The sequence below is a fragment of the Phalacrocorax aristotelis genome, chromosome 22 (genome assembly GCF_949628215.1).
Source record: "Phalacrocorax aristotelis chromosome 22, bGulAri2.1, whole genome shotgun sequence".
NCBI lineage: Eukaryota > Metazoa > Chordata > Aves > Suliformes > Phalacrocoracidae > Phalacrocorax > Phalacrocorax aristotelis.
This window is the reverse complement of record NC_134297.1, coordinates 8244211-8272010: the sequence shown is the minus strand read 5'-3', so window position 1 is coordinate 8272010 and position 27800 is coordinate 8244211. Positions and strand designations below refer to the sequence as shown.

Sequence of the window (27800 nt, the reverse complement as noted above, 5' to 3'; positions counted from 1 at the left end):
CTCACGTACCGGTCGTGCCCTCCTCTTCCCTGGCCTAGCAGGGGGTGCAGGCTGGAGTCCAGCTTCCCGCAGCTGTTGGCTGCTGCGTTCCTCTTTCCGCGAGCGATGCCACTGCAGCACTGCGAGCTCGCTGCAGAAACACAGTAGGAGGAGGTGGTGTGAGCGCGGGCAGACTGCTCTCCAGCCGGGGCTCCCAAGCTGGGCGCCCACCGCAGCCGCTGAAGGCGGCTCTGCCGAGAGGCGGGTGCCAGGAAAAGCGCCTCTCTGCCCGGGTGCTTCGGGGGGCAGGAGGAAGGGCACTGCAGGAGAGGAAGCACTGCCCGCCTCTGGAGAGATTTACCACTTGAGCTTGTCCTGCAGATCCACCTCCTCGTCCCACTGCCCGCTGCGCTTGCGCTCAACCTGCCCCAGGATGCACGTCACCACCTCCTGCAGGGACCGGTGTGTCCGTGGGGACAAGCTCCTGCAACAGCAAGGACAAAGTTTCTCTGACCCTCCTGCCTCTTCCCGCACCCAGACCCACACATACATGGCCCCATTCGGCCCCACAGCCCCTTTGAGGCAGGAGGAGTTTCAAGCCCTGCTTTGCTCCCTGCTGTCGGGCTCTAGCCCAGCTCATTCCCATGGCTGGAGAAATCTCTGGGCATGCTCTGCGGCCCCTTGGCTCTCAGGGGTTGGCTTCCCTGACCCACTGCCGGTGGCTCACCACCACCACCCCTCTGCCCCAGGCCCTGGCTGGAGCTGGTGCACTCTTACCGCTTAGGGGGAACAGTATCATCCTCGTGGACTGTGGGTGGACCTTCGCTATCCCCTTCCCACTCCTGCATTGTCATCAGCTCCAGGAGGTCGAGGCTGGACTCCTCCGTCTCTGTGCTCGTCAGGTCGCTGGCTGATAATTCGTCAGAGGAACTGGATTCCTGCACAGGAAGAGACTCTCATGCAACGGCCCCGCACCCGGAGGGTGCTGCTTCCCAGCGTGCAAACCCCCAGACCACTTCTGGCAGGGACCCTAGTGCGATGGGGAAAACCAGGAGCAGGACCTCAGCACGCCCTTGGGGTGACGCCTGCTTGTCACCAGGGTTTCACTACAACCCCCTGGCACCCCTCTTGCTCAGGAAAGGCAGCCGTCACCCGCCCAGCTCCGCTGCAGCAACGCTGCTATGATGGCTGGGGTGCTGGAGGTACCATGCAATCTCAGCCCCACCTGGAGGAGAAAGTGCTCTTTCTCGGCACAAATTCAAAATACCTGGCTCCTCTGTGTCTCCTTTTCTCGCTCAGCTTTCGCCTCGGGCGTCTCCTTTTGTCTCTTGGCCTTCAATTCAGTTGCTGGTGGGGTTTGCCCTCGACTTGTTTTTGCCTTCGCCAGCTCCTTTTTCTTCTTTTCCTCTTCACCCAAGAATTTCCTGATGTGTTTTGGAAGCCTCTCCTTGCTCTGCAAGTGGTTATTCTGCAGGGCGACCAAAATGCAACAGCAGGCAGCGTTAGTCTGCCCTGCAGAGGGCTGAGCTGTTCTCATTCCCGCCCTCCCTTTTGCCCCTTCTCTTCTGCCTATCTATCCACATTGGTTTGCTCCCGGGCTTCTGCAGGCTCCACCCAAGAGCCCGTCTCCAGTAAGAGGGAGCTAAGTGACTCCTGGGAGAATCGGCAGGCATGGAGCGAGGCCTCTCTACAGCCCGCTACGACACACTCACTGCAGCAGCCTGTGTCAGGTACCTTTTCTCTGCTCTCAATCGTTCTGGCAATGAAGTCGACTGTTCTGGGTTGAACCAGAGGAATTACTTTCTCTTTCGCCTCTCTTTCCTTCAAGGAGCTCCCCTGGATGGGCGGCAGCTGCCTGCAAAGACACAACAGGGTGCGTTGGCAGGAGCGCAGGAGGAGCTGCTTCTGCATCTTGTGCTTCCAAGTGGCGCACCTGCTTCTGCAGCAGCATGCGCTCTGCTTGCCGCCTTGTGATCAAGTGCGCAGAGACAGAGAAGACCCCCCAGGCTGTCAGGCTCAGATGTGCCCAACAGCCCCGCTGTAACTCAGGATGCCCAGGTCTAGGCCCTCTCTTGGTGGACCAATGAGAGGAACAGCGTCCTATGCCCGGAGATACTGCTCCGCCCTCCGGGTCAGCACACTGAAGTCTGCTCAGTGGTCCAAATCCAGAGTGCTCACGGGCTGGACAGGCAGGTTGGGTGCTGGGGATGCAGCGTCAAAAAGGGGGAGGACACGACCCCATGTGAAAAGCAATCGTGCCACTGAGCTCTCCTGGGCCCTTCCCTTTTGCAAGGCCATAAGCCTGGTGTTAGCATAGAAGAGGCTTCTGGTTAATCAGAGGAATCCTCTGCAGAACCTAACTGCGGAACACTATTCTCAGCCAACAGAAAGGTCGGGGTCATTTCCATCTGAAGGGAAAGCCACACAGGCCTTCCGCTCCAGAAGTGAGCATTTGCAGTTAGTTCCTCAACAGATCTGCATGCCAGGAGCAAGGAAAGAAACGATGCTGCCAGCAGCGTCCCAAGGAGCTACGAGAGGCTTGCCATGCACCAAGAAACCATGAGTTAGTGGAACGTGGGATAACCACGCGTTGAGGTCATCTAGCCTCTGTGTCCAGGAGAAGCGCCTCGCTCCCAGAGAGGTGGGAGCACGGGGTCACCCTCATCGCGTTGTGCAAGTGTCTCACCTGGCACGAGGCTCACTCCTCTCAGTTTTGTGACTCTGCTCTGACTTCACAGTCACTGCAGGTAACCGCTGTGGGGAAAGTCTTGCTCGGTGGAGGAGGCGCTTCTCAGCAAGAGCCTCTAGAGAGAGGAAATGAGACGATTCTTCAGAACATCAACCTGGTGTTGGTCAGGGAACTGGGTGCCTCTCGTGTCCCAGTTGCAATGAGAGCAACGTGCAGGTCTGCTCAGGCCTGTGGTAACACTGCTGAAGGTGGTCCTTTTCACCCCTTTGGATGAAAGCCGTGTTTCCTGGGACAGCAGCAGGGTCAGAGCTTTGCACCGTTTGCAGCACAGGCTGGGGAGTGGAGGCCACCAGGAAGGGGCCCGTCAGCAGTCCCAGTGGCCGTTTGTGGGGCAGGGCTGTCCTGAGGCCTTGTTCCACCATGGGTCACTGGAGTTTTACCGTCATGGGTACAGAGAGTCACAGGAGGTGCCTCTCCCTCTTCCAGGCATCCTGGGTAGCCTCCGCCCTAATCCCCTGCAGACACAGAGGAAGGAAAACCTACAGCCCCCTGCCAGCAACCCACTGGTCCCTTACCTTTCTTTCCAGTGCCTTCACCTTTTCCCCAGCCCTGCTCTGGGGTGGCCTTCACGGGTGCGCTCAGCTCCACTTTTGCTGTTGGCGTTTTAGGCACGGTCTCAAGCTTGTACCTGGAAAGAGGAAGAAAGCACCGGGCTGAAGAAAGGACACCGCGTGGTTTCCCACGACAGCCCAACCACGAGGACCATAGCAGGAACTCCAGTGCCTGGAGGGGCAGGCAACGCCCCGTTGGCCCGTGCCAGTGTTTCCATCCTCCCTCTGAGAATGGTCGTCTTCCCACAAAACACCCTTGCTGCTTCTGGGGAAAATGAGACCTCTCCTACTCCTAGTGCACGTGGCAAGCAGACTAATCTCTAGATTGCGAATCTTGTCCTCCACGTTTCTTGTAGAGCCTCACAGATTCCTGCTCTTAAGGAGTCACCTCCCTCCCCTCAGTCGTCGAAGGCACTGCACAGCAATGTTGGTACCAGACAGAGCTCTGCAGAATCCCACCAGACGCAAGCTCCCGTTTGGACCCCTCTGCCCCTTGGCCCCAAGCAGAAGGCACTCTCATGCATGGGAACGAGAAAGAGCTGGAGAAGCCTGCTGGAAAATGTTGCCTAAATGCCTCTCTTGGGCCACAGTAGGACAGAGGCATAAAGCGTTGTCGCTGTCCCATCTTCCTCCAAATGAAGTCAAGCTGAACGAGAGCAAGCAGGGAGCTCCCTGCCAACGAGGCCTCTGAAACACTCCCTCCTCAATGCCATCACGAGTACAGTTCTCAGTGCCCGGCAAGGCAGGCGTCCCAAGCACGAGGTGAGAAGCTGCTCGCCTGCTCCGCCAAGGGCTGCAGGAGCAAACATACCGTGGTAGGACGATAACACGTCCAGAAGAGGTCTGGGCAGCAGCGGTGTCATGGCGTGAGATGACCGAGTCCCTCACCTCCGACATCTGCAACGAGGACGGAGACAGATGGCGGGAGATGGGGCCGCTGGGAAGGGCTGGCTGCTCAGCCCACCTTAGGCCAACGCAAGCACAGGGCCAGAGCAGGCAAAGGGCTCTGGCCTCTGCAAGCCTTGCTCTGCCTGTGCCTCTGCTCCCTACCCCGAAGAGTGGGGCGAGCGGCACTCCCCACCCACCATCAGCGCTGGCCTTTTGCCACACAGTGAGGCCCCTCTGGGGGTATCTCTTGCAAAGCCAGACCATTGCACGCAAGGGAAGCGCTCCACAGAGAGCGTGCTGTACTGTGCACCGCGAGGAGCCCAAGGGGCTGAACAAGGCATGGCAGGGCGGGAGAAAGCAGCCCCCCAGTCCCCAGGACACATTCGAGAAGAACCAGGGGTGGCCCTGGGAAAATGAAAATCCTACCTCAAGAAGAGCCTGGAACATCTGCCCAGTCCCATTCAGCCTTCTCAAAAAGTCTCTGTAAAATCTCATTTTTACGTCTTTTCCCTCTATGATCAGCATGCCCACGTCGCTCCAAATGAGGGCAACGTTCTTGCTCTTCTCTAGGCAGGCACGGAGAAGAAAGATGGTCCTTTCCATGCAAAGCTGCACCGTGCCCTCAGAGACAGCGTTGTCGGACGCTATCTGAGCATACGGCAGCTGCTCAAAATGTTGATGACCTGAAAAACAAGAGAAGAGGAACACACCAGCTTGCAGAGCTGCCAGGCAGGCTGCCGTCAAAGGTCTGCAGCTTCCAGGCCCTCAGGCAATACATTGCTGCTGAGTTGCCTAGCTGGGACAGCGCTCCGAGGAGAAGCTCGCATCATCCCTTCCTGTTCCAAGTGGAAAGTGAGGTGCGGGACGGACAGCTCTGGTTTCTGCGATACAGGCGGCTCTGGCTTCTCCAATACAGACAGGGGAAGAGAGAGTCTTAGGTGCTTGCCAGGAAGAAGAGCCATGACGCAGGACAAGGTGGGGAGACAGGTGACAGGCCTCACGGCAAGCTGGAGGCTGCCAGGCCATTGGAGCCGTGCCCACATTCGGTGCTCTCTTGGACATCAGAGAAATGCACCCCAGGCACAGACCCAAGCTCTCAGTGCCCCCCAGGCTCCTACGACAGCTGCTGCAATGGCAGCAGTGACTGGAAAGCACAGGCATCGTGGTCGCTGGGTTTTGGAACAACCCCTCTTTCTGCCCTGGGTTTCCCCTGCTTTCCCCCCTTTCAGTCTGTCTGCTTACCAGGAATGTCCACGCAGCCGTATCGGAGGTCATGATCCCGCGCCAGAGTGTTTGCAAGATGAAACACGGGTCTCTCCACAACCACCAGGCCCTTCTCCTTGCTGGCTACTCGCTGTCTGACAACCACAAAAGTCCCAAGTCCAGGAATGCGGACAGCCTGAAACAGGTGACATGGCGGATCAGAAGAAGTCTTGGAGGGACAGCGGGATGACTTGTCAGAGAATGGGGATGGTGCTTAGCGCCCTGCCCAGGCCTAGGCACAAAGGAGCGAGACGGGCTCTTTGGAAACCCTGGGAGAGGACAAACTGCATCTGCACTTTTCCCTCTCACTCCCCTTCACCTTCACCTTCACGAAGAACCCAATAGTGCAGGAAAAGCTGACAGCCATCCTTTGGCTCAAGAAGATGAAAGGCGGGGCGGGGAATTCCCGCACTTGGAATAAACCCTGAAGTCTCCCAGGTTTTGTCATGCAACTCTGACCATGGGGACTCCAGAAGCCCCAGAAGCCTAGCGCTTTTTCTGACCCTAGGCCTGGACCTTATTGCACAGCTGAATAGGCAGAGGTGGCGGTGCGTGGCACATCTGCGCATCGCAGCATCACGCTGGGGCATCGTTTCTGCTTTCAAGGAAGGGCAAGAACAATTGCACTCCAAGGCAAAGGGCTGTCAGGACTTCATTGGCCTTCATCAGGATGTGAGGGGAGGAGAAGGAGGTAAGCCCCACCTGGTGGAGAGCCAGCTGTTGGCTGAGGTACCATGAGGAGCTGGCCCAAATCTTAGCAAACTCTGGAAAAACAAGGGGAAGATATGTCATGCTCTGAAGCAGCAACCTCAAAACCATTCAGCCCGCTCCTGTCCAGGGACCGAAGCAGTTTGAGCACAGGCATTTCAGATGGCCTCTCTAGAGCCCGGCAAGAACCAAAGGACACCTCAGCCTGCCTCCAAGACGGCTCCTTTCCTTTCAGGCGCAGCTCTCCAGGCTGTGACCCGCTGCCATGGGAAACCAGCAGCGCATTGCCACGTCAGCGAGGGCAGGGTGCTGTGCTCCACAGAACCTCAGAGGCTCAGGGCAGGCCCTGGTGGCTCCCCAGCAGGGGCCAGTTTCCCTGTGTCACACCTCCAAACAGACCAACTCCACACGGCCCACGAGCACCTTCAGCTCTCCCGTTCACACACGAGCTCAGGGTGGCACCGCCCACCACCCGGCAAGGAGCAGCCCTTTGGGGCCACGGACTTCTGCCCGGGGTGCCCCAGGAAGGCAGGGGCCACGTCAGGAAGAGAACCAGGAGCTGCCGGATCAGCCCCCCAGCCCTTAGGCATGGTCAGGCTGGTCCCTCCTTGCAGTCACCAGCCCTGAGCAGACACCCCCACAGCCCTCGGGCTTTCCACGCCTGTTTTCAGAGATGGCCTTGACCCGGCAACGCTTACGCAATTGGGTCCGAAGGCCTTACCAGAACTCTTGAGCTTCTTAATCGTTGGACACAAGTGAGGCCGCAAGAAGCGGTCGTCTGCCATCTTAGTTCCACCCTTGCTCCAGGTCAACAACTGCAGCAGGTGGCTGGCCAGTGGCGTTCTTGCTTCCTGCAAAAAGCCTCCTCCTCTCTGCTCTCCTCCTCCTCGTGTGCCCTTCACCAGCCCCAGTGCTGTGGCACTGCCTCTCTCCGCCTTCTCCTCCTCGCTGCAGAGCAGCTCCTCCGGAGCAGCGCGGTGGCGAGAGCAGCTCCCAGCACCTGGAGTCACCTCTGCCTCGCCGGGGTGTGTGGGGTGGATGCTGGTCACGACCCGGGAAAAGGGGGCTGTCCCATTGTGACCCCAGACTGTGTCACAGAGGGGCTGCACACAGCCCACCCCCTCCCCACCCGCCCAGGCCCTGCCAGGGGGCTTTGCAGTGGGCAGGGGCTCCAGGGGGCTGCCCCCACCTCACTGTCTCCTGACCAGGAGGAGGTTCCCCACGCTGGGGCTCACCCCCGCCATCTCCCCACATGGCGACACCGGGCTGTAAGCGCTTAGGGGCTTCCTTCTGCCCTTCCCTGCTTCTTCCTGCCTCTCTCACCCAACATGTCTGGAGTGGGGGGCAGCGGGCTCCCCCGACTGGCAGAGGTTTGGCAGGCGATGGCTGTTCACATCTCTTTTGGAGCTGGTGGGAACCGTCTCCAACTGGCCCCAGCAGCACCTGTGCTGCTCCCACGCAGGTCCCGCTGCAGCTCCCGCTGCTCACCCCTTGCCATCCACGCCCAGGGCAGAGCACCCTTGCCCCCCCTAAACGCGTGTTTAAGGACCCTTGGGACATGCATCCGTCACAAACGCTGCCTTTAGCATCCTCACAGTGGAAATGAACTGCACCCCTGTGCCCTCAGAGCAGACCACAGGGCTTCCTCCTAGCAGTGGGGCACGGATATTGCAGAAATCCCAGCACATTCCCCGCCAAGTACAAGCAGCGTAGGTCGCTCCTTGACCGTCGGGGCATCCCACCACCCCACCAGGCCTTGCCGGAATGGCATTACCTGTGTGTTGCAGCATCCAGGAATGGCCAAGAGCTGTGACAAACCTAGGTGCTAAGGCAGAACCTGGCTCTGCCCAATTTACTTAAAAAAGAATGATAACTCTTTATTTTTAGATCCATTCCGAGTCTCCTGGAGAGACTGCGCCAGTGGCAAGAATGCAGTCGGCAGGGTTGGTAAGGAGGAGGAATACATTACGCTGGGAGAGCTCACGGGTCTGGGACTTTGGCCTTTTCTTTGATAGCCATATCAGCCCATTTATTAAAACCCGGGTTCTTCTTTGCATCATCATTATTGTAATTATCATCATTGTTCTTACTGCAAACAAGTTCAAAGCTAGAAACCTAGAAGTAGCTCTGGCTGTACAACACTTAGTAGTGCAGCGTGTAACCTCGAGGGCACCTGGTCTCTCCGGTGGAGGCGAAGTCCCAGGTGGCTGAGCAGGTGCTAGGGCAGGACTCTGAGCCTGGCTTGTGATGCCACTTGTAGCTGAGTGGCTTTGAAGGCAGGAGTGGAACAGGAGCCCAGCATGTGCAGGCACCTGTGATGTCCCAGGCGGCCAAGTAGCTGCTAGGGCAGGATGAGGCGATTTAACTCTCCAGGAAACATTAGGTAATCACAGGGTCAGGACGCCAGGCGGGAACTATCACTGCTCATCTGACTTGGGAATTCTTAAGGTTATTCTTAAGAATGAGGATCCAGAATGCGCAGTCACTCACCAAAGCAGCTGAGGGGTCTCCACCTCAAGAAGTTGCCTTAGGTGGCATCCCGACGTAATGGGAGAGCCCCTGACTGCAGGAACCACTGCTCCGAGGAGGACCGACTTCATCGGCCCCCCGGCAGGACTCCGCTATATCCTAATCGAATCTGACCTGTGGTCATAGATGGTCATGGCCGTTCCCTGTTGCCGAGGGCTCTGTCTGTCGGCAACTGTGCACGTGACAGCGCTCACAGCAAGGCAGCAAGGGTGCTAAAGTAAGGGTGCGAACAGCAGCAGTGGCTGCTCTGCTCCAGCAGTCGGAAAGCCCCGGCCTCATCATCAGGGATGGGGCATCTCCCACTTCTCTGAGCAACGTGTGCCAGTGGCTCACCACCCTCATTATAAAAAAATTTCTTCCTTATATCTAGTCTAAATCTACCCTCTTCTAGTTTAAAACCGTTACCCCTTGTCCTATTACCACAGGCCCTACTAAAAAGTCTGTCCCCGTCTTTCGTATTAGCCCCCTTTAAGTACGGAAAGGCTGCAACAAGGTCTTCCCGCAGCCTTCTCTTCTCCAGGCTGAGCAACCCCAGCTGCCTCGGCCTGGCCTCACAGCAGAGGGGCTCCATCCCTCGGAGCATTTTTGTGCCCTCCTCTGGACCCGCTCCAACAGGTCCACGTCCTTCTTGTGCTGAGGACCCCAGAGCTGGACGCAGCGCTGCAGGGGGGGTCTTTTGAGGTCTCTCACTTGAAACGAGTGACACGAAGCTGTGTGCCAGTGGTGAAGCCCTTCTTCTGCACCTCTGGGGTAAAAATCGGCGTGGAAAAGGAGTCGGCGAGTGCAGCCGGCGATGCTCGTCCTCCCTTTGCATCCCTGTAGCTGCGTGAGGCCAGCCGTTAAAGCCGGTGTCTGGGGATACTAAACTTAAACTTGGTATTAGGGAAAACTGAGCTTAAAACCAGACCTTCATAGGGCTGCACTGCAGACTGTTAAGCCGAGACTCAAAAAAACAAACAAAAAAAAAGCAGCAACCATGACCCCATTGCTCTAAAACATGTTTATTTTAAAACAAATAAAGAAACACAAACTTTTTCTACTTTTGTGAGGAATAAGATCTTTTTGACCATTAATGAGGTCTTTTGGAGATATTATTTCCTCTTCATTTCATCTTTCTTTTAAATTTCTATTTATAATGTAAGTAACCCATTGGCACAGACGTGCATGTGTATAAATCAACAGCTATAGGGGGTGGGGGGGGAGGAGCCTTCAACAATATTTATGGGCTCGAAAAAGAGAGTTGGAGACCACCCCCCTGGGAGGGGGAGGAGTGACGTCAGGGCTCGCTTGCCCACGACCTGCATCCACTTTCCCGGTGACGTCACCCCCTCCCAGCGCGTGCGCACTGAGGCGCCTCCCCTCCCCGCCTCCCCTCCCCACCCTCGGTGCGGCGCTGCGCTGCGCGGAGGATGCGGGGCCGCAGGTGGGTGCGGGGCTGAAGGGGGGTGTCCGAGCGTCAGGGAGGGGGTTGGGGTGCAGCCGCGGGGGGTGCACGCGGCGGAGGGTGCAAGGGGCGTTGCTGTTGCGTGCGGGGGGTGGGGGGGCTGATGAGGTGGAGCACGGGGATTGCAGGGAGGTGCGGGCACCCCCGGGGGCGCGTGTAGGGGGGGTGTGCATCGGGAGCGCGCCGCCGCGGTGTATTGTGGATAATGCATGCATTGCGGGGTGCAGTGGGGGTTTGCTGGCGTGCGGGAGCGGGGGAGGGAGTTTGGAGGTGTATCCGCGGTAGGTCTCGGGGCGCGTGCATGGGTGGGGTGTCTGGGTTGGGGGGTTCGCTCCGTATCGGTGCATTGTGGGGGGCGGAGAGGCGCCCGCATTAAGGGGTGCGCTGGCCGTTGCGTTTACATGCGGGGGGAGGGGATTTCGGGAGTGCAGCACGGGGGGCATTGGGGTGCAGGCGCCACGGTGCATTGCGGGGGGTGCCCGTGTTGAGGGTAGGGAGGCAGTTGGGCGCTCCCTGCCCTGGGGGTGCTCGGCTGCGCATCAGCATCCGTGCAAGGGCGGGGCGCGCACGCGCTGCGGTGGGGGGAGAGGAGGGCACAGGGCAAAGGCAGGTGCTTTGGGGGCTTTTTGGGGTGCTCTAGGCGGGTGGAAGCACGGGGGTGCACGCACATGCGGTGCACGGGTGTGTGCATGCCCAGAGCTGCATGTACGGGGTTGCGTGCGGGCAGGGGCTGCAGCAGGCGCAGCGCATGCATGCACAGGTGTGTGCATGCAGCTGGGGAGGTCACATTTGGGGGTGCTCGGGGGGAGGCGCGTGGGAACAGTGCAGGCACGTTGGGGTACATGGCGCACGCTTGATGTGCATGCAGAGGGATGCACGCATGCACAGTGGTGCATGCATGTACCAGCTGCATCCTTGCACAGTTTGGGGGGGGTCCATGCATGTGGAGGTGCAGTGCTTGCTTGCACCCCTGTGCACGCACCTACCCCAGCACGCATGTACCGTCTGAGCACACACACATGTGTGCACCACGCATGTGTGTCCCTTCATCTGCACACACCCCTGGTACACGTGTGCATCCCTGTGCATGTGCGCTGCATGCATGCATCAAGCTGCTCGTCTGCAGAGGTGCAGGCAGGCGCAGGGTCTGCACCTGCAGAGCGTGTAGGCATGCATCATGCACAATGTATGTGCATGCGCTCCTTGCGCCCATGCATCATGACGTGTGTGCAGCGTGCACCCTCAAGCGCACGCACAGGCATGTGCATACACCCCGTATGTGTGTGGGGGTGCGTGCTGCAGACGTGCGGAGATTCACGCGTACTCAGTGTGGCATGTGTGTGGGGGTGCACGTGTGCATGGTGGGCATGCAGACATGCCACACATGAGTGCAAGAACACATGTGCACGGGCAGCACTGAAAGCCCCAGTCTGGCCAGCTTTTCCCCCAGAAGCTGCAGCGTGTTTCTGCTCTCCTCCCCCTCCCCATGGGAAGCGTGGCCAGAGCTGGGTGAGTGGGTTGGGGTGCCTTTGCTGGGCTTACTACTAGGTTACTATTTGCTTCCTATGAGGCTACTGCTGAGATACTACTGGGATACTCTCAGCAACCTTGAGAGAGAGTAGTGAGATACTATCAAGATACCGCTGAGATACTCTCAGGATACCACTGGGATGCTACTAAGATGCTCTTAGGAGTTTACTAAAATGCTGTCAGGATGCTCTGCAGACCAAGGCACTCCCAGGGTGGCACTAAGATACTTGCAGGATACTCTGAGGGTGCTACTGGGTTGCCAGAACACTAGTAAGGTACTATCAGGGCACTACCAGGATGCTACCAGGACACTGCTAAGGTAACAGTTACACCACTATTAGGATCCTCTAAGGACACTTCTCATATGTGGTACTCTCAGGGACTAGGATGCTGTTGGGATGCTCCTGATGAAGTAGCAGGATGCTACTACCTGTGCTGGTGCAACATCAGAGCCATGCTGAGCTCTTCAGTAGCTGCTACTAGGATACACGCAGTGTAGCACAAACGTACTGTCAGGCTGCTGCCTGGGTACTCCAAAAGGTACCGCTGGGGTACTTTCCCAAGACGATCGAGGCACTGCTGAGATTCCACAAGGCCATAGTAGGATACTACTACGGTAGTATCAGGGTATGATAATACCAGGATATTATCACAGCGCTGCTAAGGTGCTCTCAGGGCAGTACTCATTTCTTAGTAGGATGCTGTCGGGATGCTAGTAGGGTATCAGTAGGACACTTCTGAGATACTACAAGGAGACTAGGAAAGATCATGTAAGATACTTCTGGGATACTATTAGGGCAACATTTAAATTATTGGGGTACTGACACTAGTATGGTACTGTCAGGGCACTACTAAGATAGTGATATACTATAAGGATACTCCTGGTTCAGTAAAAAAGGTAGTGTTATATTTTTTTGTAGACTATCAGGGTCACACTAAGATACTTTCGTTGCCACTAATAAAGTACTGCTAGTACAGTGTCCAGATATCAGCATATTTCTATGAAGACAGTACTAAGATGCTGTTGTGATACTAATAGGATACTACAGAGATAACTGTTGGTGGTGTAACAGCCCTGACAGTAGGCTTTCAGCCAGCACGGCAGTGGCAGAGGGGACCAGGAGCCCTGGTGTTGTAACTGGGAGTAGCCCGGTGCCTCACGGGCACCCTCTCCCCGCAGCTAAGGTGGCGCATCGGCGTTGAGGAGGATGGAGGCGCCCCTGGTCAGCCTGGAGGAGGAGTTTGAGGAGGGGCCCAGGGACAATGGGGGGACCCCACACTGCACCGCGGACCTGGCGCTGGCTGAGCTCGAGAGCTTCTCAGCCGAGATGATGAGCTTCAAGTCGATGGAGGACCTGGTGCAGGAGTTCGACGAGAAGCTCACCGTCTGCTTCCGCAACTATGATGCTGCCACCGAGGGTCTGGCTCCCGTGCGGGGGTGTCTCCAGGCGCAGGAGGAGGAGGAACGCCTCCAGGATGAGGAGTGAGTAAGGCCCCCCCCCCCCGCCATTCCTGTGCCACCTCGCAAAATCTCCCCCCCACAATGCAAACTGGCTCCCTGCACTGCAGCGTGGTCTTGCAACACAGCAGAGTAACGCTGTAGTAACCTGTGAGTAAGCCCTCATGGCCAGTGGGCCTCCTCACACCCTTGTGAGACTTCCCTGGCCAGCTCCCTGCATTGTGGCATGATCATACATGTCAGGAGTAGTGCTGTAGTATCCTATGAATAAGGACTCTATCAGGGTCTGCATGCTAGCAAGGTATACCCCACGTGCAAATCAGCCGCCTGCATCGCAGCGTAGTCACACAGCATTTTGGAGTAGCTGTGCGGTATCCTATGAGTAGCAGTATAGGATCCTTGAAGTAGCTTTATAGGATCCTGTGAGTAGGCTACCCTTGGGCCCACATGCTTCCTCGCATGGTCATGTGATATGCCACTGGTGTGCAGACCAGCCTACCCCAGTGCAGCGCAGTCGTGTACATCAGAGTAGCAGTGTAGTATCCTATGAGTAACACCCCTCTGGAGCCTATTGCACCTACTTGCCTGCTTGCAAGATCTCCACCGCATGCAAATCAGCCCCCTGTGCTGTGGTGTGATCACGCAGCACTTCAGAGTAGCTGTGTAGCACCCTTGGAGTAGCATCCTACAAGGAGGCACAGCAGGTGCCCCGTGTCACGTTGCAGGGGGACACGGCAGGCTCATGTCAGGAGAGCCCCCGGGGGGGTGAGTGTAAACCTTGAGTAAGGTGTGAATAGAGCATTAAAATCTAAATTTTCATTAAAACCCTTTTTTTTTTTTCGGTAGCAAAATGCCATTTTCCGCAATATTTGTGTGGGGTTTTGCAGTGATGGTTATACATTAACACCTTTCTAATGGATTTTTTTGTGTGGTTTAATTGGGATTATTCCCCAGGCTACAATTCCTAATACTCACTTTTTCACTGCGCAAACTGGTTGTTTTCAACCCAAAAGCCCCCAAACCTGTTTGTTTTAGGCAGGGGGGTTCCCACCACAATCCACTGAGGCCGAATTGATTTTCATAATCGCCCAAACTGATGTTTTTTTCAGAGAAAAAGCCATGATGGCCCAGTACCAGAGCGCCGCGCTGTCGCCGGCAGCTGCCTCACGGCGCCGCTTTGTGCTGCTTATTGTGTCTTTGTGGGTCAGTTTGGGCAAAACAGGGCTTTTTTTTTTTTATCTCCCTCTTGAATAAGCCCTGTGTGCACGGGTGGGGGATGGGCTGGGGCCTTAAAAAATGCTGAATTTTCCTAATTATTAACCAATTCTTGCCCTAATTAACCCAGAAATCTGCTGCTTGCCTGACCCTGCAGGGTGCTGGCCCTTTAAGAGCAGAAAAAAAAAGGGCAAATTTTGGGGGATAATAATTTACCTTTTAATTATCTGCTGTATTTTTGTTAAAAATAGGAATGTGGGGTCTTTTTGACGTGCACATTTTTGTGCATTAATTTGTGAAATAGGCAATTTAGGGGGGAATTAAGATCAGGGGAGGTGGGAGATGAGGTAAACCGAGCGGTTGTGGGGCTGGGGAGGGGCAGGCGGTTTGGGGACGGTTTAGAGGGAATCGGGCTGTGCGTGGGCATGGTGCCGTATCGGAGTGAAAATGCCGTTTGTGGTGGGGAAATCTGTGGGTTTGCCTTAATTGGGGAGAAATTTTCTAATCTCATTGTGTGCCTTTTTCCTCATTTTTGGCCTTTGTCCCCATTTTTGACCTTTTTCCCAGCATCACCACTTCCCAGCTCTCTTCTCTTGTTTTCCCCATTTTTCCTCTTTCTCCCTCTTTTCTCCCTTTTTTGCCACTTTTTTACCTTTTTCCCTTTTCCCCATTTTCCCTCATTCCCCCATTTTTCTCACATCTTCTCTTTTTCCCCATTTCCCCTATTTCCCCCCATTTTTTCCTTTTCCCCTCTTCTACCCCTTTTCCTTCTTTCCCATCCCCAATTTTCCCATCTTTCCCTTTCTCCCCCTTTTTCCCCCTTTTCCCCATTTTTCCTTCTTTTCCCCTTTCTTATTTTTTCTTCCATTTCCCCTCTTTTACCCCCATTTCCCCTTTTTGCCCTTTTTCCATCTTCTTCTTTACAGCTTTTTTCTCCTCTTATGTTTTCCCTCTTCCCCCATGTTTTTCCCTTCCCTCTTTTTCCCTTCCCCCCTTTTCCCCTTTTTCCCTGTTTTTCACCTCTTTTCACCTTTTTTCACATCTTCTCACATCTCTTCACTTTTTTCTCATTTTTTTACACTTGTTCACATTTCTTCCCTTTTTTAGTCCCCTTCCCCCCTCCTTTTTTTCCCCCTTCTTTCCCATTTCCCCCTCCCCTCCCCCATGCACCTTTTCTGGGGTGAAATTGGGCAAAATTGGTCCAAGGGAGAATCGGGCACCCCTAGTAGTGGTGCAGAGGAGGCTTTAGGGGAATTCAGGACAATTTGATGGGGGGGTCGGTGCATTTTGGGGCATCAGGGCCATGTTTTGGGGTGGTTTGGGGCAGTTTTGGGTGGTTTCCAGGTATTTCAGGGCTGTGTGTTGGGGGTGGCATTTCAGGGTAATTGGGGGGGGGGGGGGTTGGGGGTTTCAGGGCATCACAGCTGGGGGTTGGGGGTTTCAGGGTGTTTTGGGAGGTATTTCAGGGCAGCATATTTTGGGGTGTTTCAGGGCAGTTTTGGGGGTATTTCAGGGTAGTTTTAGGGCGTTCCAGGGCTGTTTCAAGGTGACAATTTGGGGTGTTTCAGGGTGGCATTTTGGGGTGTTGTGACTGCATTTTGGGGCATTTCAGCATGTTCCAAGGCTGCATTTGGGGAAGTTTAGAGGCATTTTAGGCGTTGCAGAATCATTTTGGAGTATTGGGCAATTTGGGGGTGTTCTGGAGCATCACAGTGGCGTTTTGGGGTGTTTCTTTGGGGTATCAGGGCAGCCTTTTGAGGCATTTTAGGGTGTTTCTGCGCAGTGCTTCAGGACAGCATTTTGGGGTATTTCGCAGTGGTGTTTTGGGGTGTCAGGGCAGTATTTCGGAGTGTTTGAGAGCTTTTTGGGGTGGTGTTTTTGAGGCATCATTTTGAGATGTTTCAGGGTGTTCTGGGCGGCATTTTGGGGCACTGTTTCCAGGGAAGCATTTTAGGGTATTTCTGCATGTTCAAAGGTGGCATTTTGGGATGTTTTGTGGCACTTCAGAGTATTGGGGTTTTTTTTGGGGGGTGGGGGGTGGTTTGGACCATTTCAGGGTGGCATTTTGGAGCAATGTGGCTTTTGGGGTCATTTTTAGGTGTTTCAGGATGGCATTTTGGGGCATTTCAGGGTATTTTTGAGCTTTGGGACCTTCAGGGACATTTTGCGGTGTTTCAGAAGAATATTTTGGGACATTCTGAGGTGTTCCAGGGCAGCATTTTGAGGTGTTTTGGGGCCTTTTGGAGATTCCTGGGGCTTTGGGGCAGTGTTTTAGGGTGGCATTTTGGGGTGTTTCTGGGGCTTTGGGGGCATTTCAGGCTGTTTTGGGGCATTTCAGGACATTGTGGTTATGTTTTGGGTGGCATTTTGCAGCATTTCAGAGTGGTGTTTTAGGGGAATCTGAGGACATTGCAGTGGCCTTTTTGGGGTTACTTTGATGGCAATTGCAAGTGCTGGGGCAGAATTTTGGGGTACTTTGGGGTCTTTCAGGGCAGTGTTTCATTATATTTTGAGAAGCTTTGGAGTCTTCTAGGGCAGCATTTGGGGTGTTTTGGGATATTTCAGGCATCTCTGTGGCGTTTGGGGATTTTTCCAGGCAGTATTTGGGGACGTTTCTGGGAGTGCATTTTGGGGGGGGGGGGGGGGTGGGTGGGTGAGGCACTTTGGCATACTGTTTTGAGACGTCTTTCTGGGAGGCAACATTTCGGGATTGCCACTCACCACCCACCTCCCTGCAGGGTCTGGGATGCTCTCACCGACGGCTTTGCCCCCCGGCGCTCCCCCCAGCCCTGGCTGCTCCCCGGGGCTGAGGCCCCCGACGGCACTGACCCCCAGGTACAGCTGCAGCCCCCACCTTGGCTCCCCAAAACCCCCCGTCCCTGCATGACTCCCTGGTGATGCTTGACAGCTGTCAATCAGCCCCAAGGCTCAGTGACCATCAGGGTACTGCAAACTAATGGTATTTTTAAGGTGCCCCAGCACCAACCCAGTGGGTGTCCAATTTTAGGAGGAAAACACACTAAAAGAGGCAAAATTGGTTTGGCAATGTGGTTTTTGCCAATTTGCCCCCAAGCCGGGGTGAAGTGGTGTCTTTTTGGGGGTAGAAAATAGTGTTTTCATTGTCGTAGTGAGTTCATGCTGTGAAGGCACCTGGGGTTGTAGGAGGGCTGCAAAGATGCCCCAAAATCCATTTAATTTAAGCCGTTTGAACACTACACAGCCTGGTGCTAAAGGGGAAGAAGGTGGTAAATTTCTTGGGTTATTTTCTGCTAAAAAGGTCAAATAACCTGTGAAAGGTGGTAAAAAAGAAGATGCCTCCCCATCCAACATCTCCATCCATCACCTCCCCATCCAGCATTCCCCTCTGACATCTCCCCATCTAATGTCCCCATCCAATGTCTCCATCTGACCTCTTCCCCACTGAGCTTCACCATCCGTTGTCTCCCCATCCAGCATTCCTGAATCTCCATCCAGCGTCTCCCACATCTCCCCATCCAGTGTCACCATCCAATCTATAATTAAAACATCCCTCCATCCAACATCTCCATCGAATGTACCTGTACTTCTCCCCGTCCAACGTCTTCCCTGTCCAACGTCTTCCCCATCTGATGTCTCCATGCAATGCCCCCTGTGCAAGCCGCCCCGTGCAGCGCGTCCCCTGGAGCTGCGGTTCCCTGGTGGCTCTCCCTGAGCCAGGGCCGTGTGTCCATGCTGGGGCCATGCCACCGCGGCTGCCCAGCCTGTGTCTCCCGCAGCTATGCGAGAAGGAGGAGGAGGAGCTCACCGAGAAGAGCGAGCAAGACTCGGGCATCAATGAGGAGCCACTGCTGACGGCTGAGCAGGTACCTGTGGCCCCCGTGGGCATCCAAACCCCTGCATGTCCCCCAAAAGCTAGGCTTTATCCCCCCAGCAGGGCCTCAGCCTGCCCCAGCCCCACGGCCATGCGCTGGAAGCACAAAAAAAGGACCAGATCCCGTCTTGGAATGTGAGATGTGGGGTGTGGGATAGGGATTTGGATGCAGGCGGAGGTCCAGGTTGTGGGTGCTGATGTGGGCTTTGGGGGCAGACGGGAACATGGGGCGCGGGTGCTGGGTACAAATGCAAATGCGGAGGCAGGATGCGGCTGCGGGGTGCAGGTGGAGGGTGCGGCTGTGGGATGCAGGGTGTGGATGCTGGATGCAGGTGCAAGTATAGGATGGGGGTGCAAGTGGAGGATGCAGGACGAAGGGAGCAGGTTGCAGGCATGGGTGCAGGGCGTGGATGCAGGGTGCAGGTGTGGTATGTAGCTGTGGGGTGCTGGGCAAGGATGCAAGATGGAGGTAGGGTGGAGGTGCAGATGGAGGACACTGGTGCCTTGCAGGTCATCGAGGAGCTGGAGGAGCTGATGCAGAGTTCGCCCGACCCTGAGGCCGACCCTGAGGGTGATGAGGATGAGGAGGAAGAGGAGGAGGAGGAAACCGAGGCCGACGCTGAAGGCAAAGGTGGTGGTGGGGGCATGGAGCCCATCCTTCTGCATGAGCTGCGTGCTTTCTCCCCTGCCTTCAACAACAACTGCTCCCATGAAGGTACGGCCAGCAAAATCTGGGCCAGGCAATTTTTGGGGGCAATTCCAACCAAACTGGACAACTGAGTCTCTCCAGGCTTCAGGGCTTCCTTGCCCCAGTGTCTACACACAGTTTGGCCAGGAGGTGGCTCTTCAGCAAAAAAACGAAGCCCACGTGGGTGTTGCTTTTTAGTATTGCTTTAAAGGCACCCGGGGTTCTGCCAAGAGTGCCCTGCATTTTGCAAAGTGCATCATGCATCGCACTGAATGCGTTTTGCTGAACGTGTTGCACCTTTCCCTGAAGCGCTCAGCGTTTTGCAGAATGCACCATGCCGTTCAATAAACGTGCCATGCCTCGTGTCAGCGGTGCTGTGCGCCACCCTTCCTCTGTGTGCGCTGAGCTCCTGGCCACGCTTGCCATGCATTTTGCAGAACCACCTGGCGTGCCCTGCGTTTTGCTGGGCGTTTCAGGAAATGCGTTTTCTTGACAGCACCGTGCCCACAACTGAACGCGCCCGGTGCTTCACTGAGCTGCGCGTGGTGCACGTTCCTGACTGCACTGTGCATTCTGCTGAGCGTTTCGCTCCTCTGAATGCACCACGTGCCACAATGCTCTGTGCACCATGCATTTTCCTAAAAATGTGGAAAATATGGTGCTTTTCACTAATTGCATTATGCATTTCCCCAGGAGTACTGTGCATGCTGCTAAGCACACCGTGCAGCATGCATTTAACTGATTGCACCGAGCAGCACGTGGTGCATTTCTCTACATGCAGTGTGCGCGTGCTGATAAATGCACCGTGCTCCAGGCTTCTCACGAATGGCACAGTGCACGTCACCGATTGCCCCAGGCGTTCTGCTGATTGCTCTGCGCATTTCCCTAATTGCACAGCGTGTTTCATTTATTGCACCATGTGTGTCACCAATTGCACCAGGCAGTTCTGTAATTGCTCTGGGCCTTTTATTTATGACACTGGGCATTTTGGTACTTGCACAATGTATTTATTTATTGGTGGTCCAATAAATGCACCGTGCCCCTCATTAATCACGTGATGCATTTTAACAGTTTCGGTGTGCCTTTCACGAATTGCACTGTGCATTTCATTAATTGCCCTGGGAATTTCACTAAAAGATGGGTGTGTTTACTTGCACCGTGCATGTCACTAATTGCCCAGGCATGTCACTAACTCCCCTGGATGTGTCAGTAATTGCATTGTGCATATCACTAATTGCACCAGGTGTGTTACTAATTGCACTGGGCATGTCACTGATTGCATTAGGTGTTTCACTCATGCACAATCCATTTCACTGGTTGTTCCAGGCAGGTCACTAATTATATCAGGCATTTTACTAATTGCACTGGGAATGATACTAACTGCACCAGGAATGTCACCGTTTGTACTCTGCGTTTCACGAATTGCACTGGGCATCCCACTAATTGCACCAGGCGTTTCCCAAGTTGCAGCGCACGTCACACTTCCCGCACAGAGCGCCTCACCTGTTGCGTTGGGCAGCCCACGAATCGCCCTGTGCATCATAATAATTGTAGCGTGCATCTCACCAACCGCACGAAGCATTTTGGAAATCACAGAGTGCCTTTCCCTAATTGCACCCAGCACATCAGTGAATGCACTGGGCATGTAACTGGATGCAACAGGCGTTTCAGTAATGGCTCCAGGAGTATGACTAGTCGCACTAGGCATTTCACTAATTGCACTGTGCATTGCAGGCTTTGCACTGTTTCATTTATTGCACTGTGCGTTGCACTTGCTGCACTGTGCATTGGATTTATTGCACCAGGCGTTTCACCAATTGCACCAGGCAGCCTATTAATCGCCCCTTGCATCTTAGCAATTGCACCGTGCACGTCTCTAACGACACGGTGCATCTCCCTGTGGGCGCGTGCCCGTCTCTGCCCGCCACGCCCGGGCGGCAGGGCTGGGGCGGCTGTCGGCGCGGGAGCTGGCGGCAGCAGCGGGGCGCGCGGAGGCAGCGAGCCGGGCGCTGTCGGCGGAGCTGGTGGCGCAGCTGGCGCGGCGGGACGAGCTGGCGTTCGAGAAGGAGGTGAAGACGGCATTCATCGGGGCGCTGCTGGCGGTGCAGGGGGAGCAGCGGGAGCAGCGGGAGGCCGCCCGTCGCCGCCGTCGTGACAGGGGGCTGAGCCTGCAAGGGGGGCATCCTGAGCGTGGGAACCACATGCCCCGGAAGGTGGGGGAGGCTGTGGCCATGGGGACAGGGAGTGGGGGGACAACAGAGGGAATGGGGGGACTTGGAATGGTGGGAGAGGAGATAGGGGTATGGGGGCTGCAGGGACAGGGTGACGTGGGGCAGGGGGATGAGGGGTGGCGGGATGGGGATGCAGGGACGGGTTGGGACGTGGGACACAGGGCAGGGGATGAGGGGTAGGGGATGGGACGGGGGACATGGGATGGGGACATGGGGCAGGGGGATGAGGGGTGGGGGACGGGGATGTCAGGGACGTGGGTGGGAGTCGGGGAGATGTCGGTGCCAAGGGAGGTGTCACAGGCGATGTCCGTGTCCCTGGGAGGTGACAGGGCGACACATGTGTCCCCAGCGCTTCAGCATGGAGGGCATCTCCAGCATCCTACACTCGGGCCTGCGCCAGACCTTCAGCCCCACCACCAATGAGAAGCAGGTGCATTCCCCCCCCGCCCCAAAGTGCCAGATATGTCCATTCCCCCCCTACACTGTGCACCCCTTTCCCCTGCATCCCCCAAAACCCCTTTTAAAATATTCTTCAATCATACAGCCCCACTCCATCCCATACACCCCCTAATCCATCTTGCAAAAGTCACCATTTTTCAGCCAAAAAAAATCCTCCCTAAGCAGGGGTTTGCGTTTGGGCAGGTTTTGCAGCATGCAATTAATTCAATACCCACCCACCCCACCCCCAAAATACCTGCAAATCAAATACAAGTGCAGGAAAAATCAGAGACATATTCTGCTTTTGCACCGGTTTAGGGTGTTTTGTCTCAAGGTGGTACAAAAAACAGGCAGGTTTGTGCCATCTGGGTGTTTTTGGGGTGGGTTTTGGTTTTTTTTTTTTCTTTGCAGTACCTGAACACGGTGATTCCCTACGAGAAGAAGGGGTCACCCCCCTCCGTCGAGGACCTGCAAATGCTCACTAACAGTGAGTATTCATTCCTGCCTGGTTTTGGGACATAACTGGCCTTATTGCATCGCCGCAGCATGGCAGACGTGGGACGCAAGTGCATGTTTCGCATTGCTGCAGGGGCTGTGATGTGGGTGCATCAGTGCAACGCAGCCAGTTTGGGGTGCAATCCCCTTTGGTGTGGGTTGTTTGGGTTTTTTGCGTCGTTGCAGCATGAGCAATTTGAGGTGCAATTGCCCGTCTTGCATCATTACAATGAAGCCCATTTGCAGGGATGGGGAAAGACCCACTTTGCAGCATGGCAGCGCAGCTAGTTTGGGGTGCGATTGCCTGTTTTGCAGCACCGCAACACAGCTGATTTTGCAGCACTCCCATTTTTGCACCACAAACCAGTGCTGATTTGGGGTAAAACACCCATTCTGCATTGCCACGGACTGTCTGGTCAGGGGTGAAAGCACTTGTTTTGGATGCTCTCAGGCCTGGTGCATTGTGGGAGACTCTGGCAGTGTCTCTGTGGTGACTGTGGGGCTGGTTTGGGGGCGGGGGAGGGAACATTTGGGGGGCTGCGGGGCTGGGTTCACAGCTCTGTTCCCCCTCACAGTCCTATTTGCCATGAAGGAGGGGAACGAGAAGGTGCCCACGCTGCTCACGGACTACATCCTCAAAGGTACCTGCTTGCTCCATGCATCCCCCATGCCATCCATCCCTGCAGCCCTTGTGCCTGTGTGCATCCACCATGGATCCATTCTGCATTCTTGTGTGTCTCCCTTGCATCCTTCATGCACCTCCTGCACATGCCTGTGCATCTTGTGTCCATCCCTCATGCATCCTTCATGCACCTCTGTGAATCCCTTCTGCATCGCCAGTGCATCCTTCAAGCGCTCTCTGTGAAGCCCAGGTACATCTCCTGTGCATCCCTCAAGCACCTCACGCACCTTCATAGATCATTGTGCATCCTCCTTGCACCTTCCTTGCACCCATCTGCTTCCTTCATGCAGCTTCATGAACCCCTGTGCACCCCCTTTCACCCCTCATGCATCATCGTGGATCCCTCAAGCATCCCCATTCATCCTCCATGCATCTCCTGGGCACCCGTCGAGCATCACTGAGGCATGCTTGTGCATTCCTGTGCATCTCCCACACAGCTCTTGTGCATCTCTTGTGCAGCCTCCTGCATCCTTGTGCATACCTCGTGCACCAATCTTGCACATTCCTTGAGTATCCCTTTCATGGTCCTCCTGCACCCTCTGGGCACCCCATTTGCAGCCATTGGGCAGCCTCATGGAGCATTCATGCATGCTTGTGCATCCTTATGTGCCTATCCACCCTTGTGCTCAGCCATGCATCCTTTCTGCATGCTCATGTGTGCACGCTCCTGCACCCTTGCACACCCCCGTGTATCCCCACACAACCCCCGTGCGGGCTTGTGCACCCTCATGCATCACTGTGCACCTTTGCACACCCTCGTGCATCCAAGTGCAAGCCTGCGCATCCTCATGCATCATAGTGTCTGCTCATGCATGCTTGTACATCCCCCTGCACATTCATGCATCATCCTCATGCATCATTGAATATCCTCGTGCATCCCTGTGCACACTCGGGCATAGTGCATCCCCGTGCACCCTTGTGGAGCACCTTGTTTCCCTGTGCATGGTTGTATGTCATTGTGCATCGTCATACATCCCTGTGCACGCTCGTATATCATCGTGCACCCCCATGCACGCTTGCGGAGCACGGTGCATCCCTCTGCAGCATCCTCATGTATCCCTGTGCGTGCTTATGCATCCCTGTGCACGCTCATGGAGCATCCAGCATCCCCATGCAAGCCTGTGCATCCCCGTGCACCCTTGCACAGCATCGTGCATCCCTGTGCACCCTTATGCACCCCTGTACATCCCTGGTGCACCCGTGTGTGCGCCGGTGCACACCCACGACCTCTCTCTTTGCAGTGCTCTGCCCAACCTGATGGGGTGCTGCCCTCGCGCCCCCACCCCACCCCGGCGCCCCCCCCAAAACGGGGCCAAACCCGAGGAAAATGGGTCGCCTGCAGCCCCCCCCGCCCCCCCACTCCCTCCACCTTTGCACAGCTGGGAAATAAAGAATTCGTTTCATTAATTAAGCAACCAGCCTCCGGTGTCTTCATCCTCTGCTCGCGACGTTGTTTTGCAACTTTTAGATAGAAAAAAATGCACTTTTTTTGTTTTGGCAGAAAATACGATTAAGGAAATTTTGCTGCAATGCTCATGAATATTCAGTACTTCATAAAGTATGCAAATCTATGGCTAACGAGCTGCTGGGCGCTCAGCCGACTGCAGTGCCGCAGGCAGCTGCCGTGACCGGAGGGGCAAAATTCAGCTGTAAATTCCATTTTGAGGGTATTTTTCCCATTTTCTGCTAAAAATTGTGCAAAAATCACCCCCCCACCCCCGAAAATCAACCCATTAATTAGCAGTGGCTCATGGCGGGGGGGGGGGTGCTTCCGTTTTGGGGAGAACTGCTAAGTTTTAGGGTTTGTCACCCCTTTTGGGTGACAGTCCCTAATTTGCGGGTGATTGCTCATTTTTGGAGAGTCATTTTGGGGACAAATTCAGTCATTTGCAGGGAAGTCACTTACTTATTTGGGGGAGATTTACTCATTTTCAGGAGGATTGCTGGTTTGGGAGAGCATCATTTTGGGGGAACATCACTCATTTTGGGGAGTATTGCTCATTTTGGGGGAAACATTTTGGGGAGCGTCACAGTTTTGAGAAGATCAATGATTTTTGGGGCACTGCTCCAAAAAAAAAGACTAGTTTTTGAGGAAAGACACTAATTTTGGGGACCGTTGCTCATATTTGGAGAACAACATCCCTCATTTGGGGGAAATACCACTTTTTGGGGGAAACACTTCAACTTTGGGGAGGAAAATCACTCATTTTAGGGGGGAGAATCACTATTTTGGGGGGGGGATTGCCCCTCTTGGGTAGCATCATTTTTGGGGGGCATCCCTCATTTTTGGAGAATATAACTCATTTTGGGATGAGCATCACTAATTTTAGGGGGAGGGCATGACATTTTGGGGGTAGCACCACTTTCGGAAGTTTAAATCCTATTTGCACCACATCACTTCATTGCAGATTCGGGTTAATTCATCCATTTTGAGGCTGATTTTGCCTATTTGAGGAGAGTTTTGCCCGTTTTGGCGGGTTATTTGCCCATTTTGGGGCGTTCTCCACCCATTTTGGGGCTTCTCCACTCACAGGAAGAAGCTGCCAAGAAAATAAAAGCTGCGAAACCTCATCTCGTAGCACTTTATAATAAATGGCCATGAATTAATACTAAATTACAATGAATCCTTTATGAAATTACAGATTACATTCACGCCAGATCAGTATCGAAAAATAGGCTTTTCTGCCCATTGCATCACTCGGGTTTTTTTCTTTCCCCCGGCTGCTGTTATTTTTTTTTCTTAACTCCTCAAGAGCGAAAAAAAAAAGGACAAAATCGGCAAAAAGCCGACAAAAAAAAGATATCCTTGCAGAAACCCGCATTTACGAGAGGAACCTGCAGAAGAAAATTTATTCTATTTTTCCCCGCGTTACCCAGGTTGGTTTTTGCATTTCTCCCGCACCATGTTTTAAGGTGAAATTCACCCTTTTGTTAACATTTAAAGAAAAACCCAAAATATGTTGGTTTTTTTGCAGAGCCGCCCTCCCCTGTGGCTCGTTTGGGGTAAAACTCCACCATTTTCCCACGTCAGTGGACAATATCAGGGAGAAACCAGCTTTCCAGCAACAATATTGAATTTCCTTCCACCCGGGTGAATCTCAGGGGTTGCCATTCAGTTTTGGGTGAAAATCTGTATTTTTAAAACGCTTCCCTCCCCCCCCCCCACCCCCCCCCTTTTTTCCTGACTTGGTGCCAAAACGCCCTGGGAAAGTCTCGCTCCCAGCAGCCTTTGCCCCATCTCTGCATCCAGTGTCAGCCCTTAAGGATGAGGATGGGGTGGGGTTTGGGTTTTTTTTTTCCAGATTTGATGGGGTTTGAGCACATAAATTAAAGGATTTGGGGGAATTTCCTCCCTTTTCCAGAAAGTTGCATCCAGAGTCACCAAATGGCAGCAGCATCAGGGCCAAAACAGGAAGGTTTGGGCAATCCAGTGAGTCAAGAGTGCGAAACCCTCCTCAGATCCCACCCAAAGCGGAATTTGCACTCGCTGATTTTCTCTTTTTCCCCGCATGCCGATATTTATGCCTGTGACTCATCTTTTTTGGGGGAAAAAAACCCCAAAAATCATCAGTCCTGGGGTTGGGATGTTGGGGGGGTTTTTTTTGCACCAAGAAATCCAAGTGATGGATGTGGTGGCCCACAGTGAAAAACCTGCTATCACCCAACAGCATCTGAGCATTGCGCGGGGAAAACAGCTTCCCCTAAAAATGCTTTTTTCTTACCAAAAACAAAGGGGGGGGAAGGGGAAAATAAGAATAAAACCTGAAAAAAAAGTTAATCTGGCCACAATATGTGCCTTGTAAACATGTGTCCTTCACTTCCACGTGCCGACATGGTGGTCCCCGTGCTCCCGTGGGTAGCCGGGGCATCCGCCAGCACCTCCAATTCGCTTTTTTCTCACCAATTATGTTTTTGTTCTTGCCGGGTTTTTTTTTGTTTGGTTGGTTTTTTTGGCATTTTTGCAGGAGTCTTGTTTCTGGTGCCGTCAATGAATCGGGGAGGGCGCAGGAGGAGCTATTCCAGTGAGTCACTGTGGTCCAAGCCGAGGTCGGCTCCAGGCGCTGCCTGGAGGCCACCAGGCTCTTCCTCCAGCTCTTCCTCCTCTTCTTCCTCCTCCTCCATATCGTCCTCTTCCTCCTCGTCCTCCTCCTCTTCCTCGGTGCCATCGAGGGAGTCATCATGGGCTGCCAGCATGGCCTGCTGCATGGCCATCGTGGCCGTGGCTGACGAGAGGGGTTGCAGGTTGTCCATGCTGAGCGAGCCTGAAGTTAAAAAAATAAAGAGAGAGAAATAAAGACTCCCCAGCTAATATAAAAAGGACAAAAAAAAAAAAAAAAGGCATAAACCAAGAATAACCCAAGCAAAAAGCTGCACCTAGACAGAGCACCCTGCAAGGTATCCCACATGCCCCAGCCACTCCCCAAGGTCCAACCTTTAATTTTTTTAGCTAATGTATCTTCATTAAATAACAGGAAACTTTCATTTCTGAGCAAGTTTATGCCCAAATTGGTTGGGCAGATCGTCTCTTTATCCTCTTTTGATTTCCACGCCCTCGTCATCTTCTCTCTTCTCATCGTCTCTGGTTGATGCTCATCTCTGCCCTCTTCACCTTCTCTTCATCTTCTCTGCTCCTCTTCATTTTCATTCTCTACATCTTCTGCTTCCCATCTGTCTTCTCATTTCATCTGCAATTTTTTCTTTTTTTTGTTTCATCTCTTCTTCCTACCTCCCCCTCCATCCTCTCCCCAGCACCGCAGAAGATATCCCAAGTGATTCTATGATTTTCATGGCTTGGATGGGTGTGCTCTTTGCTGGATAAAAAAACTGGCTGGTGGCCAAGCCCAGAGAGTTGGGGTGACCGGAGCTAAATCCAGCCGGCGGCCGGTCACGAGCGGGGCTCCCCAGGGCTCGGTGTTGGGGCCAGTCTTGTTTAATGTCTTTATCAACAATCTGGAAGAGGGGATCAAGGGCACCCTCAGTGAGTTTGCAGATGACACCAAGTTGGGCGGGAGTGTCGATGTGCTCGAGGGCAGGGAGGCTCTGCAGGGGGGCCTGCACAGGCTGGATCGATGGGCCGAGGCCAGTTGTGTGAGGTTTAACA

The 27800-nt window shown here is 54.4% G+C and overlaps 2 protein-coding genes across 6 annotated transcripts in view; one reads left to right on the top strand and one right to left on the bottom strand.

The window, feature by feature from the left end:
- Positions 1–9986: 9986 nt before the first annotated feature.
- Positions 9987–24110, top strand: FEZ1 (fasciculation and elongation protein zeta 1). Of its 4 annotated transcripts, none has more exons than XM_075116055.1 (10): positions 9987–10090; positions 12822–13124; positions 17054–17150; positions 18071–18157; positions 18676–18796; positions 20795–21066; positions 21434–21514; positions 21934–22009; positions 22593–22658; positions 23941–24110. In XM_075116055.1, exons 2-10 carry the CDS (start codon positions 12850–12852, stop codon positions 23955–23957), a joined length of 1092 nt encoding a protein of 363 aa, XP_074972156.1. In that variant the 5' UTR covers positions 9987–10090; positions 12822–12849; the 3' UTR covers positions 23958–24110. The 4 variants fall into 4 exon arrangements, with proteins under 4 accessions (XP_074972156.1, XP_074972157.1, XP_074972153.1 ...); XM_075116056.1 differs by having other exon boundaries at positions 18676–18880; positions 20795–20922; XM_075116052.1 differs by having other exon boundaries at positions 18676–18880.
- Positions 24111–25267: 1157 nt separating this feature from the next.
- PKNOX2 (PBX/knotted 1 homeobox 2) overlaps positions 25268–27800 on the bottom strand; it is a 91448-nt gene continuing 88915 nt past the window's right edge. For both annotated transcript variants that reach the window (XM_075116051.1, XM_075116050.1), the window contains one exon: positions 25268–26961. In XM_075116051.1, the coding sequence (XP_074972152.1) occupies positions 26714–26961 (248 nt within the window). In that variant the 3' untranslated portion in view covers positions 25268–26713. The remainder of the gene's footprint in view (positions 26962–27800) is intronic.

What these genes read in the sequence shown, in the direction of transcription:
- FEZ1 (XM_075116052.1), top strand. Translation starts at nt 12,850, where the DNA reads ATGGAGGCGCCCCTGGTCAGCCTGGAGGAGGAGTTTGAGGAGGGGCCC. An exon ending in CACTGCTGACGGCTGAGCAG is followed by an intron (nt 18,158 to 18,675) that starts GTACCTGTGGCC and finishes GGTGCCTTGCAG; the next exon opens with GTCATCGAGGAGCTGGAGGA. An exon ending in CCACCACCAATGAGAAGCAG is followed by an intron (nt 21,515 to 21,933) that starts GTGCATTCCCCC and finishes TTTTCTTTGCAG; the next exon opens with TACCTGAACACGGTGATTCC.